General features: G+C 35.2%; 1 protein-coding gene across 4 annotated transcripts in view; it reads left to right on the top strand.

Moving 5' to 3' along the window:
• Window positions 1-17,790, top strand: part of DMXL1 (Dmx like 1) — a 131,949-nt gene that overhangs the window by 111,212 nt on the left and 2,947 nt on the right. For all 4 annotated transcript variants that reach the window (XM_084779742.1, XM_084779739.1, XM_084779741.1 and 1 more), the window contains 6 exons: window positions 861-921; window positions 7,175-7,302; window positions 11,684-11,776; window positions 13,237-13,328; window positions 14,244-14,296; window positions 16,608-16,825. In XM_084779742.1, coding sequence (XP_084635868.1) covers window positions 861-921; window positions 7,175-7,302; window positions 11,684-11,776; window positions 13,237-13,328; window positions 14,244-14,296; window positions 16,608-16,825 — 645 coding nt within the window. The remainder of the gene's footprint in view (window positions 1-860; window positions 922-7,174; window positions 7,303-11,683; window positions 11,777-13,236; window positions 13,329-14,243; window positions 14,297-16,607; window positions 16,826-17,790) is intronic.

Genomic DNA, 17,790 nt, shown 5'->3' with positions numbered 1-17,790 from the left:
CTGAACATAGCTAATAGTTTCTTTTACATGTTCAGAAAAACTTTTAATCTGTCTTTTATTATTTTCTTGTGGTATTTTGGTTACAAACAAAAAGATAAAATAAAGAATAAGAACCTTTAGACATATCTTTAACTAAGAGCATGGGATTTTGGTAGACAAAGTGGATATACTTGTAATTATTCCAGCACTCAAGAGGTTAGGACAGGAGGATTGCAAGTTACAGGTGAGCCTGAGCAATATAACAAAATTCAATCAAGGTGAAGGGATTTATGTGAGGTTTAAATTAATAGACATATTCATCAAGGTTTTATTGTCTGGAAAATTAAGTTTCTTAGTACTCTCTTGTTCCTGAATGATCAGTATTACTATTTCTTAGAGGCAATGTCTTTTCTGGAATAATACTCATCTACATGGTTTTCCCCCCTTTTTACTTACCAGTTCTGATGGCCTATTTTCTGCTACCCTTACCTATGTCACAACTTTAGGCTTAAAATCCAAAAGAACAACTAAAAAGTTTACCTCAAAATTGATGTACAGATGTAAAGTAATATATAACTATAGCTCCCTTTAATTTTACATAGTTCTTTTTAATTCAAAAGGGGCCTGGGGTATTGAAGGTATTGATTAACTAACAGTTTGGAACTCACTTACTCCCTCTCCTTCTCTCTCTCTCTCTCTCTCTCTCTCTCTCTCTCTCTCCTTCTCTTTGTGTGTGTGTTTCTGTGTGTTGCTGAAGATTTAAATCAGTGCATAACTCATAATTAGGAAGTGCTCTACCACTGAGCTGCATACGCAACCCAGCAACTTAATTTCTATTTTTTTTACTTTATTGTTACTATAAAATATTTTTCTTTTCCCAGATGATTAAGAAAGCCATTAATAATGTTAGAAGAATGACATCACATCCAACTCTTCCTTACTGTAAGTTGACAGTGATGAACAATGCTCTTATTTTTACTTTTTTTTTTTTTTGATAAATTGTATAAGAAATTCATGGGAAGCTTTTACTTCCAATTGAAAGATAAGTTTTTAACCTACTTTATTTTTCATAGAAGAGTTTGTGTTAATAATTATTTTGTCTGCTTGTCTTTTATCAGATACATTAATAGTAGTCATAAAATGGGTTATTATTAGATTCTTATATTTTCAGGTAGGCGATAGATTCTTTTCACTTCTTTCTAGAAATCTCAAGATTTTCTTGTTTTGGGGAAAAAAAGGAATTCATTGGAAGGATTGATTAATTGGTATTTGGAATATATTAGTATATGAGTATACTCGGTTTTACAAAATATTTTATGTCATTACCTTCACAGTTAAAGGGGTGTATTGAGTGATATTCATGTCTTTTCAAATTAAAAATGTATAAAATGTTTTATTACCTTTTCCCATAGACAATCATCCAATAAAATAAAATTAACAGAGTTCTGTGGTCTTTTCTGCTGTATTACAATGTGTGTTATAAGCATCTGTTATCTAAATTGAATACTTATTAAAATAAAAGTTCAAAAATGTTTTAAAAGAAGTGAATAACTTCACATACTAAAAATAACAAAATGAAATAAAATGTTAGATTGGCTTCCTTATACAGATTCAGAGATAATCTGGGGTTGGAGAAATGGTTCAGTGGTTAAGAATGCCTGCTACTCTTAGTGCCTGCTTAATCCAGTTTAGTTTCCAGCACCCATTTTAGGAATTCACAACCATGTGTGACTCCTTCAAGGGACCTGACAACCTTTTCTGGCCTCTGTATATACACACACACTTATTGCATATACTTGCTACATAGATACACATATATAAATAAAAATTAAAAACAAATTTTAAAAATAAATAATATAGAGAACTAAAAACAGTCATTAAAGCCTGTATAGTAAGATGACAATACGTATTTCTGCATAGTATGTGAGTGACACATACTGAGATCTCAGTCCTTAGGAGGCTGAGATAGGATGGTGTTACGTTCACATTCAGTGAGTTTAAGACCATCCAGGGCTACAAAATGATGCTCTTTCTCCAAAAGCAAAAATAAAAAACAAAGAAAAAAAGTATTTTACTTACAATGTTTAAATAATGTTATTGGTAAGCAAAATATTTGGCATTGCTTAAAAATGTTTTACCCTCTATTAATATGGTTTGTAATTGTCTCAAAGTATTGAGAGGACTTATACATGCTGTTGACTCTGTTGCATATACTCTACCAGGTTAATATTTTTACAATGAAGGTTTGCAGGGGATGTTACTAATAAATACAAATAAAGATATTCCCTCCAGCCCAGTGGTACAAGCCTGTAATCCCAGCACTCAGAGAGGCAGAGGCAGGCAGATTTCCCCACCCCCGGCAGCTATCCCACTCTGAATATAAATGTAATATGACACTCTCTACCTGCAGTTAGAATCAGAAGCTCAGCTCCACAAGTTAGGAGCTCAGCTCCACAAGCTTGTCCTCTCCCTCAGGTGCTAGTCATGCTTTGATTACTTCCTTTATGCATCAGCCTATAAAGAGGTTCTCCCAACCCCTCTTCCAATTAACCTGATAGAATAATTCACAAAATTCAACAAACACTTTAATTATCTGTGACACTTTGTTGTAAAGGTTTTTATAAGGTAACACGGATGAAGGGGTGCGTAGGATGAGATCAGAAGAGCCCTGAGAAACAGGAGCTTTTGTCTCTGTGGAGTTGTCTTGTACCTATTAGCATACATACATGTACTGATGAAGAAGAACTCATTAAATATTCTTGATTAATATATCTTTTTATAGGGAAAAATAATTATTTTGAGATGTTCTAGGGACTCTGAAATTCCCAATGATAGTGCAAGGTCAAAAGACTTAATAGAGAATTTGCATTGGGGAAGATGACCAAAGATGACAAATTTGTAAAGCACTGAATTAAAACAATGCAAGTTCCTATGAATTAATAATCATTAGCCAAGGTAATAATCCAGACTTGAAAGGATAAGTAACATCTAATTGCTTTTCTTGGTGACAGACTTTGTATTATAAAATGAAGTTGCTGTCTGGTAAACTCAGGTAAAATAAAAATTGAGAGTCATACTATATAGTCATTATACCAAAAAAACTAACAGTTTAACATTGAAAAGGTTCACAGGATGGAGCAAAAGAAGTCATCTTGATTAAACTTCAACTTGGTTTCCTGCTCATGTTTTTCAGTGTATAAAGAAAAACTTTTCACAATCTCTATCAAGAAGAAAGCAATAAAACATTATACCATTGTAGTTTGGTGATATGATACATCATTGTTGTGATATGTAAATCAATCAGATTTAGGCCAGTGGAAAATCTTTTCCACAAATTTTCTTATATTTAACAAAACTGTACCCTATACTTTTTTTTTTCCAGTGAAGAATTTGACTTAGCCCAAAGATTACCCTTCTTAAACCAAAGCTATGCCTGTTAGTACTCTTAGTTTGTTTATGAAAAAGATGCCATTCTTTCTTTGCCTACAGTTGTTCGTCATGGTATTTTAGGATAGTCTGAATTAAATTTTTAAAAATTTTTAATTAAAATTTAGTAATTTATTTTCTAGTGAAAACTGAGAAATAGTTGTGTGCCTCCCATTGTTTTGTAGATTAACAAATCTATAAATGTACCCATTCATAATTTATAGAGAGGTTTAAGTTGTAAAAACATTGAGACATTCTCTGGAGCTTGTATTGAGGACTTCAGGTTATATCCCTGGTCTTTATTGTCACAGGTAAGAGTCACTATCCCAAGGGTCAACATGTCCTTTTCTGGTCCTCCTATGGTGTTTTGTCATCTCTGGTCAAGCAGAGGTTAAGCATGTGAGATTTGAGGGGTGTGGCATTGAGATAACCTATAGAATTCAGGTGAGTAAGGCCTACCTAGCTACGCAGGGAAGTGAAGTCAGATCTTTGAATCTGGGTAGCCTGTAGGATAAGAAGTCAGCCTAGTCAGAGACTGTGGGGACAATGCAAGGTCCTGGAGGAGCTAGGTAGCCTGGCAGTGCAGAAGTGAGATTCCCAAGGAGCCAGACATGAAGTCAAGTAACTTGGCAGCACAGATAGGTAAAGTCTTGGAGGCACCAGAGTGCCTTGAATGGATCAGGGGGCGATCAGGTCCTTTGTGGAAGCACAGAGAAAAAGAGCTGGCATTAACCAAAGATCTTCTGAATCCTTGTGAACTTGAAGTATGGTTGGACCAGCTTCTTTCTGGGAGTTTAGGGAACATTTAATTTACTTATGAGCCCATTTTTCTTTAAGCCAGTTACTTAGAACTTTTATCAATTAATTTTGACAATATCATTTAGAGACAGAAAAATGACACACAAATAACATGTTAGCCATGTGCCAGATAGAAAAATCACTAAAATCTTGAATAAAATGAATATATAAATAGACTGTAGGCTCCAAGTGGTTCTCTCTCCTACACTATAACAGGAAGATGGGGCTCGTGTAGGTTGCTGATTTGCTTTTGTGATCATTTAACAAGGTATGTCTGGGGCAGAGGAGATAGTTTGGTCAGTAAAGTGCTTGCTATGCCACCAGGATAACCAGAATTCAGATCCCTGACACTCACAGAAAAATCTGGTTATGGTGGCACAGACCTGTAGTCTTAGCAATGGGAGGTAGAGACAGGAAAGTCTCCAGGGCTTGCTGGCCAGCTAGGCTTGCTGTATTTTCTGAGCTCCAGATTCATGGAGAGACCTTGTCTCAAAGATAGAGAGAGCACTTGAAGAACGTAACATAATTGACCTCTGGTTTGTACAGACACATGCAGCAGGGAGGGGGATGGTCAGACAGAGACAGACAGACACCAGAGAGAGGCGCAGGGAAGGAGGGAAGGAACAACAGGGAGAATAGAAGTACATTAATGGCTATTATTACTGGCCTGTCTAGTTTTTCAGTAACTTCTGCTTGTCAGTCAGAAGATACATTCCAGTGTTTCTGAGGTGTTGGGAGGGGGATAATTTGTATAGAAGTTTCAACTTCCCCATATTAACTACCATATTTTTAAATTATCATTTATCAGGGGGAAAAAAGACTCCGTGTCCATATTGTTTGTGCCTAAAGTTAGGGAGAGTTTGAAATATAGGAGTTCTAAACTTGAATTTAGGAGCACACACAATTCTATGGTTCTCTTAAACTTGATTTACCTGCAGCCCTCTGCTGGACACAGCCTGGTACATTGTACAGACTTATCTAGGAAAATATGCTCAAATCAGCTGTCAGAGCCGAATCTGAAGGTGATGTTTTTGTGGTAATCTTCAAATGTGCAGCCAAAAGCAATGAACACAAAAGGCTGTTTACTGTGCCTGAGTGATTGTTGCTCTTGCGTGTCTTCATAAGTCGTCTCCTCTGTGTTCATCTTCTGACGCAGAACCATCAGAAGGCTATTTGAACATCCCCATTAGGTTTATGAAATCAGACTTCAGGTAGCTTATTGCTTTGCCAACATATTAAATACCTTCTCAATGCTGTCACCAAATAGTTGAGTGAACCAGCTGAGAGCGCAGAATCATTTATTTCAGCTTATAGTTTCAGAGGGTCAAGTCCTTGAAGAAATCGGTGTTTTGGGAGCCAGGCAAGAACCATAGAAGAGGAAATGCTGCCACATGGAGCTAGTTTTCTCCTTTGTCCTCTTCTATTCCATTTGGTTCTCTAGCCCATACGACGTTACCTCTCATATGTGTGTTACATCTGTTCTCCCTCAGTCCTATCTAGAAACATTCTCACAAACAACACCCAGTGGTGTGTGTCACTGATCTAGGTGAATCTAGACCCAAGCAGTAAAGATTAAGTATCACTAACTAATGTAACAGGAGAAAAATATAAAAGTGTTTGAGGAAGGAAAAATAAAGAAATTCGATCCATTGAAGAGGTAAGTTCCTAATGAGAGCTGAAGCTTCAGTTTTTGTCTTAGAATAAGTTGTGTTTCTATTTGTTCACACACCTCAGTTCAAGAACACCAAAGCCATTGTGTCCTAGAGGCTTCCCAACTTGTCTTCTTAGCGCTATAGATAATATTAGGAAAGCTTAACTAGTTTTAAGATGCCTGTCTTCATTGTTTATAATTAAGACTGGGGTGTGTATGTCAGAGAACAGCTCAGAGTTAAGAGGACTGGCTACTCTTCCAGAGCACTCAGGTTCCATAGCCAGCACCCACAGGGAGGCTCATAACCATTTCTAACCCCAGATCCAGAGAATCATACATTCCCTTCTGGTCTCCAGAGGCACTGTATGCATATGTTGTACAAACATGTGAAGGTAACAACACCTATAAATAGAAAATATAAGAGAGGAAATGAAGGGTTAGCATCCCTCCTGGCCAGTCTCAGGACATTGTGCTGGTACCCTCTTTCCTCAGCCCCAGTGCATAGCAAAACATTCTAAAACAGCCCAAATTCATTTCTATTAAGTATTTGGTAAAGAATTAATAAAACTCAACTAATGATGTAATTGGCAGCTTGCTGGTTATTTTATATGTATTGATTTTCATTATTCCTCTACTACACTAATTCTGACAGCTATAATTAATATAATTGGGTGCCATTTGTTATATTTTTGAGTGCTTTATATAAATGAGTTATAATTAATGTATTTTGGGTACCATTTATTATATTTCTGAATGCTTTATATAGATGATCTCATTTATTCCCCATACTATCTAGTAATATATTATTATTCCATACTATAATAATTAGTATTATCAGAGACATTAGCATATATTTGAGGTAACAGGTCAGTCAAAATAACTTAGAAATGAAATTTACCCTTTTAGTGTGCCATTCAAAACTGTTCATAATAGGACTTTGGTGAGAAAACATGAATTTAAACATTAATAGTATGATAAGGATTGATTTTTCAATAATTCCAATAATTTATTATAATAAATGTTTATCATAAAAATATCTTAGGCTCCTAGGACGTTAAGATAATTGTGAGAAGAATCATAACTTGTAGACATAAATGTTTCCAATTTAAGTGTTTCTTCTGTTTGTTTGAAGACATGCTCTCAGTCAAATGAAAGTACATCAGATTTTTTTGTATGAAATGAAATTTTAAAGGGAATTTTATATAATGGACAGATTTATTTCCTAGGTATTTCTCTGATAAATCTAAATTGAGTTAAGAAATAAAGTTTTCTCAAAACTTTTAAAAATAAGTATGTAATTTGTGTCATCTTATAATGCAGATCTGACAGGAGCTCAAGATGGAAGTGTGAGAATGTTTGAATGGGGCCATTCTCAGCAGATAACCTGTTTTCGGTCTGGTGGCAATTCAAGAATTACAAGAATGAGATTTAATTATCAGGGAAATAAGGTACTATTGAAAACTAAATGATTTTTTTTAAGGTGGTGTTTAAAATTTCCTAGTTTGAGGTTTTGAAGAGAATGTGTAAAGTACTAATTCATAAGAATTCTTTTCAAAGAACATTTAAGTGCAGTTGATTCTTCTGTAGGTATGTGGTATACAAATGTCACTATTCAAGTTAATATAAATGTACCATAAAGACCAGAGTTGTCCCCTATATCTATTTGTCAGTGAATGTCCATTTCTTTAGTCCCTGGAATCTGCTTGGAGTGTGATTCAGCACCATTCAGCAAGTACAATTTGGCATGTGTTAGATCTGCCTACCTCATCAGCATTTGTGATTTACATGCAATTTAAAACTGAGAAGCACTGCTCTGAAAGGACACATCAGCAGACTGGACTAGCCACACAGCCTTTATAGGACATTTCTGGCATCATAGTTGCGTTGTTCATTATGGGGTGTGGGGGTTTGTTTTTGTTTTAGTGTTTTCTACTAGCAAAGTTAAGGAAAGCAAAGACCTTATAGTGGGCAAGTGTTTAATTACAGAGCCATTTAAGAAGAAGTGTGACTAGAGGTGTGCTGTGAGATTTTTTTTTCTCCTAGAAATGACAGCAATTTGGCTACCTAACAATAACAACATTAGTAGACATACTATAAGAAGCAGGAAATTTCATGGGGCTCCTAGACAAAATCAAAAAACTATTTGCAACTAATGATGACCACGAGAATAAGAATTGATCTCTCCCAGGGACGAGCCTCATAATTGGTTATCCGATACAAAGTGGTCAGCCCTGAAAGCATATATACACAAGCAATGCTAAACAGACTGAGCCAGTTCCATTTATATATTTATGCACATATATGTAACAATAATAAAGAAAAGGATGCTGTGAATTTGAAGTGGGGCAAGGAGGGCTAGAGGTGTACAGGAAGGGGGAATATATATATGTGTGTGTGTGTGTGTGTGTGTGTGTGTGTGTGTGTGTGTGTGTGTGTGTGTGTGTTTGCTTTGTTTTGTTTTTCGAGACAGGGTTTCTCTGTATAACAGCTTGACTGTCCTGGACTCCTTTTGTAGAGCAGGCTGGCCTCAAACTCACAGCGATCCGCTTGTCTCTGCCTCCCAATTGCTGGGATTAAAGGCGTGTGCAACCACCGCCTGGCTATTTTAATTTTTTAAATGAAGTTCGTTGAACCACCTCTAGACCATCCCTTTACTGTCTGTTACCTCTCATGTTGCTGCTTATTTCAAATTGCTTTTCTGCAGCACTTTTAACTGGTATTAAAATATAAGTTAACTTGCATTTTGTCTTCAGGCTCATATTTACACACATCGTGTATAATAGTATCTCGCCTTTACCTTCCCCTGAATTTCCATTATGGCACTCACAAAGATAAGTTTTCAGACCATTTTGGATTTCTGATTTTTTTCAGATTATGAATGCTTGATTAAGTAGTCTATGAAAATATTTTCCATGCTTTTTGTCTTAGTTCACAGTGTGCGTTGCTTGATATCTGTGTATGTCAATCCATAGTTCCTTTGACATATCATCTTCCCAATAAGGTAATATTATGAACAACATAATTAAATAGCTACAAAATAAGTAATATTTTTTTTGAGAAACCCTTCAAGGTTCCTTTTACCAAATTTATCAGTCTAATACTCAAACCTTTCTGCAGTTTGATTCTGTAGTCTGACTTATTTTTCAGCACTAACACATGCTACAGTCCTTCTTATAGTCTGTGTTAAAGCACAACAACTTTAATTCATTGCCTACCAGGTATTTTGATAAGCAGTTATCTTTTCCTGCTTATCAAGTTAATAAGTGTTCACTTTAACCATATGATGGAACCAAACAGCACAGCACCTAATCATGCTCTCTTCTATATTTAGGAAGCAGCCTTAGTGTGTAATAGTAATCCATCTCAGTGTGTAACTCAGTTTGACTGTGAATTGCAGATAGTGTTGGGCACTCAAAAAACTGAACATTTCAGCAGAATTAAAATAATAAGACGAATAAATGGCATGAGGAGTTAATTCTAAGAATCAGAAATATATTAATAAAACAGGCTAGTATGAAAGAGGAGAACAAGAAATAGTTTTTACTAATTAAAACATAATTCTCAAATTATCAAAAATGGATGTCAGTGAACATAAGTTTAAAAATTAAGTGTGTATGTATTTTAGGAAGTACCAATTAAGAAATTATCACCTGGAAAATATTGCAGGAAATATTTTAGAGAAAGCAGAATAGTAGGGGGAGAACAGTACTTGAAGGATTAATGAATTATTTTTTGAAAGCAAGGAATATATTTTCATAAGAAGAAGGGACTGCCTAATACTAAGATGTGTTGACAAATATACTTGCATATGTCCTGGTTATTTGGCTTTGCTTTCTTTCTGGTATTGATTCAAGTTTAAAGACTCCTATAAATGTGAAAGAAATGGGGTTGTGAATGGTTACTTACTCACCTTCCCTTTCAGACAACTAGCATCAGCTTACACAAAAGTTCCAATTAAAGGGAGAGTATTACAACTACTAGAGGTATACTCATAGAACTCTGGTAGATAAGGAATGAGAAATAAGTTGATGTCCAGCCAAACTATATTTCAAATTTGGCAGCTCCTTAACACTATATTAATATATATATTTATCTTTACTGAAGAACGAATCTAACTCTACTGTAGAAAAAACAGAATAAGCTAGAAAAAGCGTTAGTAAGAAAGTATCTATAACAAATATAAAAGCAATAGACTAATATACCTATTAATAGCTCTACCAGAATTTTCAGAAAGCACTAGAAAAATAAATAAGCAATATGATGTTTACCAAAACCTATATTGTTCAGTAATCATCACTGAAAATTGAAGAAATACAAATTAAAACTTAGTAGATATTTTAAATTTTGATAGTAACTAATATTACTAATATGTAAGAATAAATGACCAGTGAGTTCAAAATATTTTGCTTAAAATTTGGTTTTACCTTCATCTTTCAACTTTTTACATTTTTTTAACTTCATGGCTCATATGTCCATGGCTCGTGTGTGGAGTTCTGAGGACAACTTAGAGGGGTCGGATTCCCTCCTTCCATTGTGTGGGTCCCTGGGAGCAAAATGAGATCATCCATCTTGCCAACTTTCATTTTTCAATTTTAATAGACACAGACTGTTCTCAGTTCTAAATATCTAATCTATATAATTATGAAGAGGTGTGTATTTATATGAATGTTCAAAGCAGCAGTACCTTTTATAATAGAGTAAGTTGGAAACTGTCTATGAAAAGAAAGCTTAAAATTATAAGACAAGTATACACTGTAATACCACACAGCACCACAAGAATAGCTAGATGTGTATGTCTTGATCTGGATATAGTTAGAATAAACTTAAAATGGAAATTTGGGTCTGTATATTATCTAATTTACTATAAAATTTTATATGAGTATTTGAGTAGTCATAGAAACAAATCTTAAATAATACTAGGTTTTTATAGTAGGTGATTGATCTAGAGGTAGAAAAAGATAGGGGTCCAAAATAGACATGAGTTTTATATACTTTGTAAGCATGCACATTTTGTTTTTATTTGTTTTGAAACAGGGTCTCACTCTGGCTCACGTTGGCCTGAAATTTGTGATATTCCTTTTTTCTGCTTTAGCCTCCTAAGTACTTTGGATTACAGGTTTGAGCCCCATGGCTAGCTAGCATGTATTGTCTTTATAATGTTAAAAAGAAAGTTAGCTGTTGTATCTTGTGGGGTCGGTACACATGCTCTTATACTTTATTCAGTGTCTTCCCAACTAAAATTGCCTTGAGATTAGCAGAAGATTTCTTTGAGTATGGTAATTAACTCTCACTTTACTTTCTATTATTTGTGCATTTTTGCTTTGTGCTTGAGAGGTCTCTTTGTTTTTATTTTTTTAAATGGATCTCACAGTGAAGTTCAGTGTGTACCATGGTTCTCACTGTGTAGACGGTGCTTTCTGAGAACTCAGAGTACCTCTCCTTCCTCCGCCTCCTAAAAGCTTGGGTCATGGATGTATAGTACTGTGCCAGGTCTGGTCACTAATGTGTTTTCCATATTGCATGTTTTTGAAAAGCCCTTACTTTTTTGTGAGCACTTATTTTTATTGTGTAGCTTAGTAGTTAAATCAGTATTTATTTTTGATAAAGTTAAAAGGACTATGTACACAATGGTGCATATTACTTTAACTAATGAAGTATCTGTTTCTTTCTACACTAGAAATTTTCTTAAAGTGAGATCCAGAGTTCAGAACTAGATGGAAACTTACGTGAAGTAATAAAAGTACATCAAATGTTAAACATTGTGTCACCTTGGGATAAGGATAAATGTGTGCTTTTATTTACATTAATCATTTAAAAATTTTTTTTAAGTTTGGAATCGTTGATGCTGATGGATATTTAAGTTTGTACCAAACAAACTGGAAATGTTGTCCAGTTACTGGGAGCATGCCTAAGCCATATTTGGTAAGTAAAAAATCCTATATATATGGAAAATGTCTTATGTTTAGAAATGAAGGCTATGTTTGATGCAAGTAATATTAAGATAAACAAATAAGATATGTACATCCTTATCTACTTAGTCACTACTACAGGCTCCCATTGTAATATGTGAAAACTGCTGAGTAAACTTTAGAAAGTTACAGCACCATATCGTCAGAGTCCATAGAAACTGGAATTTTTCTAACCTCACTAAACTATAAATAATGCTTATACCTAGTTACAATGATTAGCAGACCAATAGCATATCAGATTGTTTTCATGTACTTAGCTCTACCAAATGAAAAAAGTGAAAAGGCCATAATGTTGCTGACACTTTTGTTTTCATCTCCACTTAAGACTGTACAGGCTTGATAACATTTTGCCTTCAGAGAATAAAATCATTACATTTAGTCTGTTCTTCAGTGAAGCCCTTTACAGAAGTAAACATAGACAGTAGATATTAAAAAGATTAAGATGTAGATTATGATTCTGGTATTCACCTGAAATTAAAGGTTACACTTCAGTATTGATCTAAATAAACACAAGGGGGTGATTGTTTAGGATAACTTGAAAAGGATTTAGTCAGTTCTTTCCCCATAGTTTTATTTCACTACAGTGTGAAATGTGTAAGTTTATGTTCTGGAAAAACAAATGCTTTAATTGATGAAATATATGATAATAAGTTTGATTGAATATTCAGAAATACTGTGAGCTTTCTAATTCTATGACAGTAACTTTTTATTATTTTTGAAAAACTATTTAAAAGTTTAAATGTTTCTCAAAAATACATGTCAATTTGACAAAGATACTTACATCTAACATAATCTTAGATCTTGGTCTCTGTCTTTGTAAGACAGTTTTGTTGTTGTTTTTCCCACCAACTAGATGTAGGGGAATATTTGAAGTTTAACCTCTTTGTTTTCTTCTTAAGGTGTTGGTTGAACAAAAGTGAAAAAGGCAGTTCAGGAACTATTTGTGGGTTTTTTGTTTGTTTGCTTTGCTTTTGTTTTGTTTTGTTTGTTTGTTTGTTTTTGTGGGGTTGGTTTGGTTTGGTTTGGTTTTTTGGAGTTTTTTTGTTTGTTTGTTTGTTTGTTTTGTTTTTGAGACAGGGTTTCTCTGTGTAGCCGTGGATGTCTGGACTCCCTTTTGTAGACCAAGATGGTCTCAAACTCACAGCAATCCGCCTGCCTCTCTGCCTCCCTAGTGCTGGGATTAAAGGTGTATGCCACCATGTCCAACTCTGTTTGTGTTTTTTATAAAAAGGGGAGAGGGGGGTCAATGTGAAAGTTTCTTGTACTAGCCAATTTTTTTAAAGTTCTGAAGATTAAAAAGTAGGACTTATTTTTAAGAGACATAAAGTGCATGATCACATTTTAGATATTCATCCACTTGGTCATGGAAATGTGACTAACAACAGTAACATTTATTGTTTATAATTGTTCCAGGCTTGGCAGTGTCACAACAAGACAGCCAATGATTTTGTCTTCGTTAGTTCCTCCTCTCTGATTGCTACAGCTGGTCTTTCAACTGACAATAGGTAAGACATGTAGCTGAAATGAACTGTTCTATTTGGATAGCCAAACTTTTTGTTGTTGTTGTATATTTCTTTCGCTCAGTAATTATGCGTTAGGAATTTTTATCATAAAGATTTGTTTCTTAAATCATTTTTAGTGGCATAAAGTTTGCAAACTTCTAGTGTCATTTAAAACAAAAACCACTCTTATTTTTAATGTTTCCATGTTGAGATTTTAGAGGAAAGGATTTGGTTATTCATGAAATGAACATTTCTTCATATTATTTTCTATATATTCAGAAAACTTGTAGTTAAAAAGGATACTATTTCTTTAATGGCCATATTATTTCTTAACTTGATTAAGCTTCACCGTGCTGTAATTACTATGTAGGTATTATCATTTTCACAAGAGAATAGGAAAATCAGGATAGATTGTAGTGTGAAGACCACCTCTGTCTTCTTAATCCATCTACTCACGCACGGTGCCCCGGGTCTGCCCTCAGACACACTGGCCTTGCTGAACTTATGCAGCTCATCTGCAAGCCTCACTTTGTACTAGGAACTAGCTTTCAAGACTGTACACTCCAGCCCATGTTCAGAGAAATTCCATATGCATGTTTGTATGCTCATATCTCTTATAACAACTAGCATTTTTGTATGACGTGTGTTAGTCAGCTCCTACATTGGGAAATCAGTAAATACATGAAATAATTTCTATAAAGAGCCTTCAGTTATTATTTGTAAGTACATGTTAATCAAGTTACCCAGTTTTTGTAAGATAGCAAATTTTTATGTGAAAATTACACATATAATTTTTATATATTTAAAAACAAAACAGATACATTCCTTTGAACAAAGTTCAAGTGTTTAACATTAGCCTAACTTTTAATTCTATTTTTGTGTTAGTTAAAAAGAAATCCTTTTATTTTTTTTTTCCAGAAACATATGTCTGTGGGACACTCTTGTAGCACCTGCCAATAGCTTAGTCCATGGTAAGTCTCAAGACCATGTGTAAACTGTATAAGTGAAGACACTCACATCTTGGACTAGGGATGTAGCTCATGTGGAGAGTGCTTGTCTAGCACACACAATCTCAGGTGTGAGCCTCAGCACCACACAGCATCTTAGTACACACCTGAAGTCTCAACGCTCAGAAGTTCAAGTCCTTTTCAACCAGAGTTAGAACCTAGACTACAGGAGACTGTCTCAAAAAAAAAAAATCATGAGCTAAAATGATTTCTGAAGATATTTGTGTTTAATGGTGCCGTATGTTGGGACTGGGAAGATATCTCAGTGGTTTCCACGGCACACATTCTGTTCCCAGGATTCACATGTTGGTCCACAACCATAGGTAACTTTCATTCCAGAGAGTCTGATGTCCTCTTCTGGCATTTGTGGGCACCAGGCACGCACGTGCTATACATACATACATACATACATACAAAACACAAGTCTTTAAAAAAAATTAGTATCTCTGTATGTGTACATATGTATATGTGCACCTGTGTATGTGCTAACCCATGTCTTAGCTGCTGAATCCAGAGCTTCCAAGTCCAACTGCATTGACTGGCTAGCAAGCCCCTACAGTAGACATAGCTCACTCTGCACCACTATGATTGGACTTACAGGCCTACACCTCCATACCTATCCTTTTATGCAGATGCTGGGATCTGGACTCAGAAAGCACTTTCCAGCCCCCATTTGTCCTTTTTTTTTTTTGTCCAATGTAATAGCCAGAGATCATCATTGTGAACATGAAGGACATCATATTATATCTCCTCTGGCCACTCCTATACAACATTGTATTGGATGTTCTAGCAATAATATATGAAAAAGTAAAGCTATCCAGAATAGAATGGGGGGAAGAGTAAAGCCATCTTTATTCAGACATATTGTGCTTGTGTGAAGAGTCTAAAGGAGAGTCCCTGGGGCTGACAGGGTCGGTACATCAAGGTCTGAGGGCAGAGCACTAAAACCAGCGGCTCTCCTCCACACCAACAGTGAGTATGTGTAATCGGAAACTTAAAAGGTCTTATTGGTCAAACTACATACAGGATGTGTGTGAAAGGGTAAAAGTAAATAAAGTCAAAGAAGACCTACATTAATAAAGAAGGAGACCCAAGTATAGAGCCTTCAAATTTTAATTTTATATAACATGCCACTTCTTCCCAATTTTATAAATTCAACACAATTCTAATTAAATAAAAACAAATTTGCTTGTATGTAGCAATAAATTAATTCTAAATTTTAAATGAAAATACTAAATAACCAACAAAATACTGAAGGAAAAAAATTTAGAGGGCTTATACTGCCTAACCAGAAATTAATGTAAAGGTGCAATAAATCAGACATTGTGACAGTGGCTTGAGAGCTTCATAGGCTCCATCATATATCATAGACTTTAACAGATACACAAAAGTTTTCAATATAGTGCTAAAATAATTGAATAATGACATAAAACAACAACCAGAAATACTTCAACACACACTTCACTTTTCACAGAATTCAACTCAAAATGGGCTGTCGAGCTACATGTAAAGTATAAACTTCTAGAAGAAAATTGGAGGAACATCTAGGTGTCTTGGGTTTGGTGACAAAGTCTTACATGTAACGTTAAACAGTTGTATGAAGGAAGTGATGGTGTATCCAAGGAATTTTAAATAGTCCCCTTCTCACTACTCAAATGGCAAGTAAGCATGTAAAAAGATGGTCAGGATGAGGTAATCAGGAAGATGCACGCTGAGTGTGCCGCAAGAGATCCTTTACACCAACACGACCAAAATTAAAGACTCAGATGCAAAGTGTTGGTGAGGGTGTGCAAAAACTAGAGCTGCTGACCGAAGCGTCACGTGCTACCACCACTTTGAGAAACTGAGTTTTAATAAAGTCAAACATGGACCTAGCGTGGTCTACTTGTATGTACTGTTTCATATATATGAAAGCTACAAAAAAGCTTACATAGGGATGTTCTTAGCAGCTTTATTTCTAGTATTTATAGATGTTATTTGTGAATTATTATGCTTAGATAACAGATACTACTCAGCCATTTGCTGTTACTGAGTCCAGTTCAACTTGAATTCTCTTTATGTTCTGACCACAAAACCATGCATTTTGCTGGAACGACCCTATGTTACCCCTGTTTTCATCTCTCCATGGTCATTTTTCATTGTCTCATTCTTGGAATCTCAAATTGTTTCTTACTGTATTTGGTTTTTAAATTGGCTTTGGCAGGAAAGCCAGTGTACTGTATATTCTAACTCGACCACCTTATAGACGCCTGTCTTTTTTTTTTTAAACCTTCAGCTTTTCCCTGCCATGATAGTGGAGCCACCGTTTTAGCATATGCTCCCAAACATCAACTACTAATATCCGGTGGCAGAAAAGGTTTCACATGTGTATTTGACCTTCGACAGCGGCAACAGAGACAGCTTTTTCAGAGCCATGATTCTCCTGTTAAAGCCATTGCTATTGATCCAACTGAAGAGTACTTTGTTACAGGGTCTGCGGAAGGCAATATAAAGGTAAGCACAGTTGATGCTGTAGTATCTATAGTATGAAAAAAATGTGTGAACTTAAGCCTTTATTTATATTTATGGTACGAGCATACTCTAAATAATAGTTGTATTAGTTCTGTTTAGCCAATGATGCTAATAACTATTTAATGAATCCTTTGTTGAATGAAATTACTTTTAACTTGAAATTTTGGTTTTTAAGTATGCTTAATTAATGCTTAAGAACTAAATTTCCTATGGCTCTAAATATATTCCAGATACTATAATTAGTCCTGACTCTGTTCTTAGTTATATGTTTACTTAATTAAGTTTCTAGATTGACTGATTATATCCCAAGAGAATTATTTTTCTTTGATTTGAAGCCACAATTTAATGTCACCTTGTTGCTGCTAATAAAGGCTATTATGGTTTCAATTCTTAGCACACTCAGAGAAAGATTTAGAGACAAGATAAAGCACAGATCTAGGAGGAGATTTTTGTAAACACAGTATCAGTATACACTCAAGAAATAGTGTCACACCGAGGAGCACATACATACATATAATCCCAGTACTCAGGGAGGCAGAAACAGGTGGATCTCTGTGAGTTCAAGGACAGCTTCATCTACAAATTGAGTGCACGACAGCCATGGCTACACAGAGAAACCCTGGCTTGAAAAATCAAAGGTGGAAAATAGTGTCACATAGTAAGGATTTTGGATAATTCGGTTTATGAGCAAATGTTAATAAAAGGGAGGATTGTTTACGAGGTGAGGGACACAGGGAAATCCAGAAATGGGTGTGGGTTTTCTCCCCTTTTTCTGTACTTAATGAGGTTTTTTTTGATGTTGTGATATCAGACACGTGATGGGAGCAGGCCATTTTGCACATGTTAATCTGGAAATCTCATTGTGTAGCAAAGCAGATTAGCTGCCTTCTGGGTTGGCCATGTTGGTCCCAGCAGACATAGTGATCTTGCTGTAACTCAGCTCTGTG

Source organism: Acomys minous (assembly GCF_964271855.1).
Source record: "Acomys minous genome assembly, chromosome: 4".
Taxonomy (NCBI): Eukaryota; Metazoa; Chordata; class Mammalia; order Rodentia; family Muridae; genus Acomys; species Acomys minous.
This window is presented reverse-complemented; position numbering and strand designations above follow the sequence as displayed.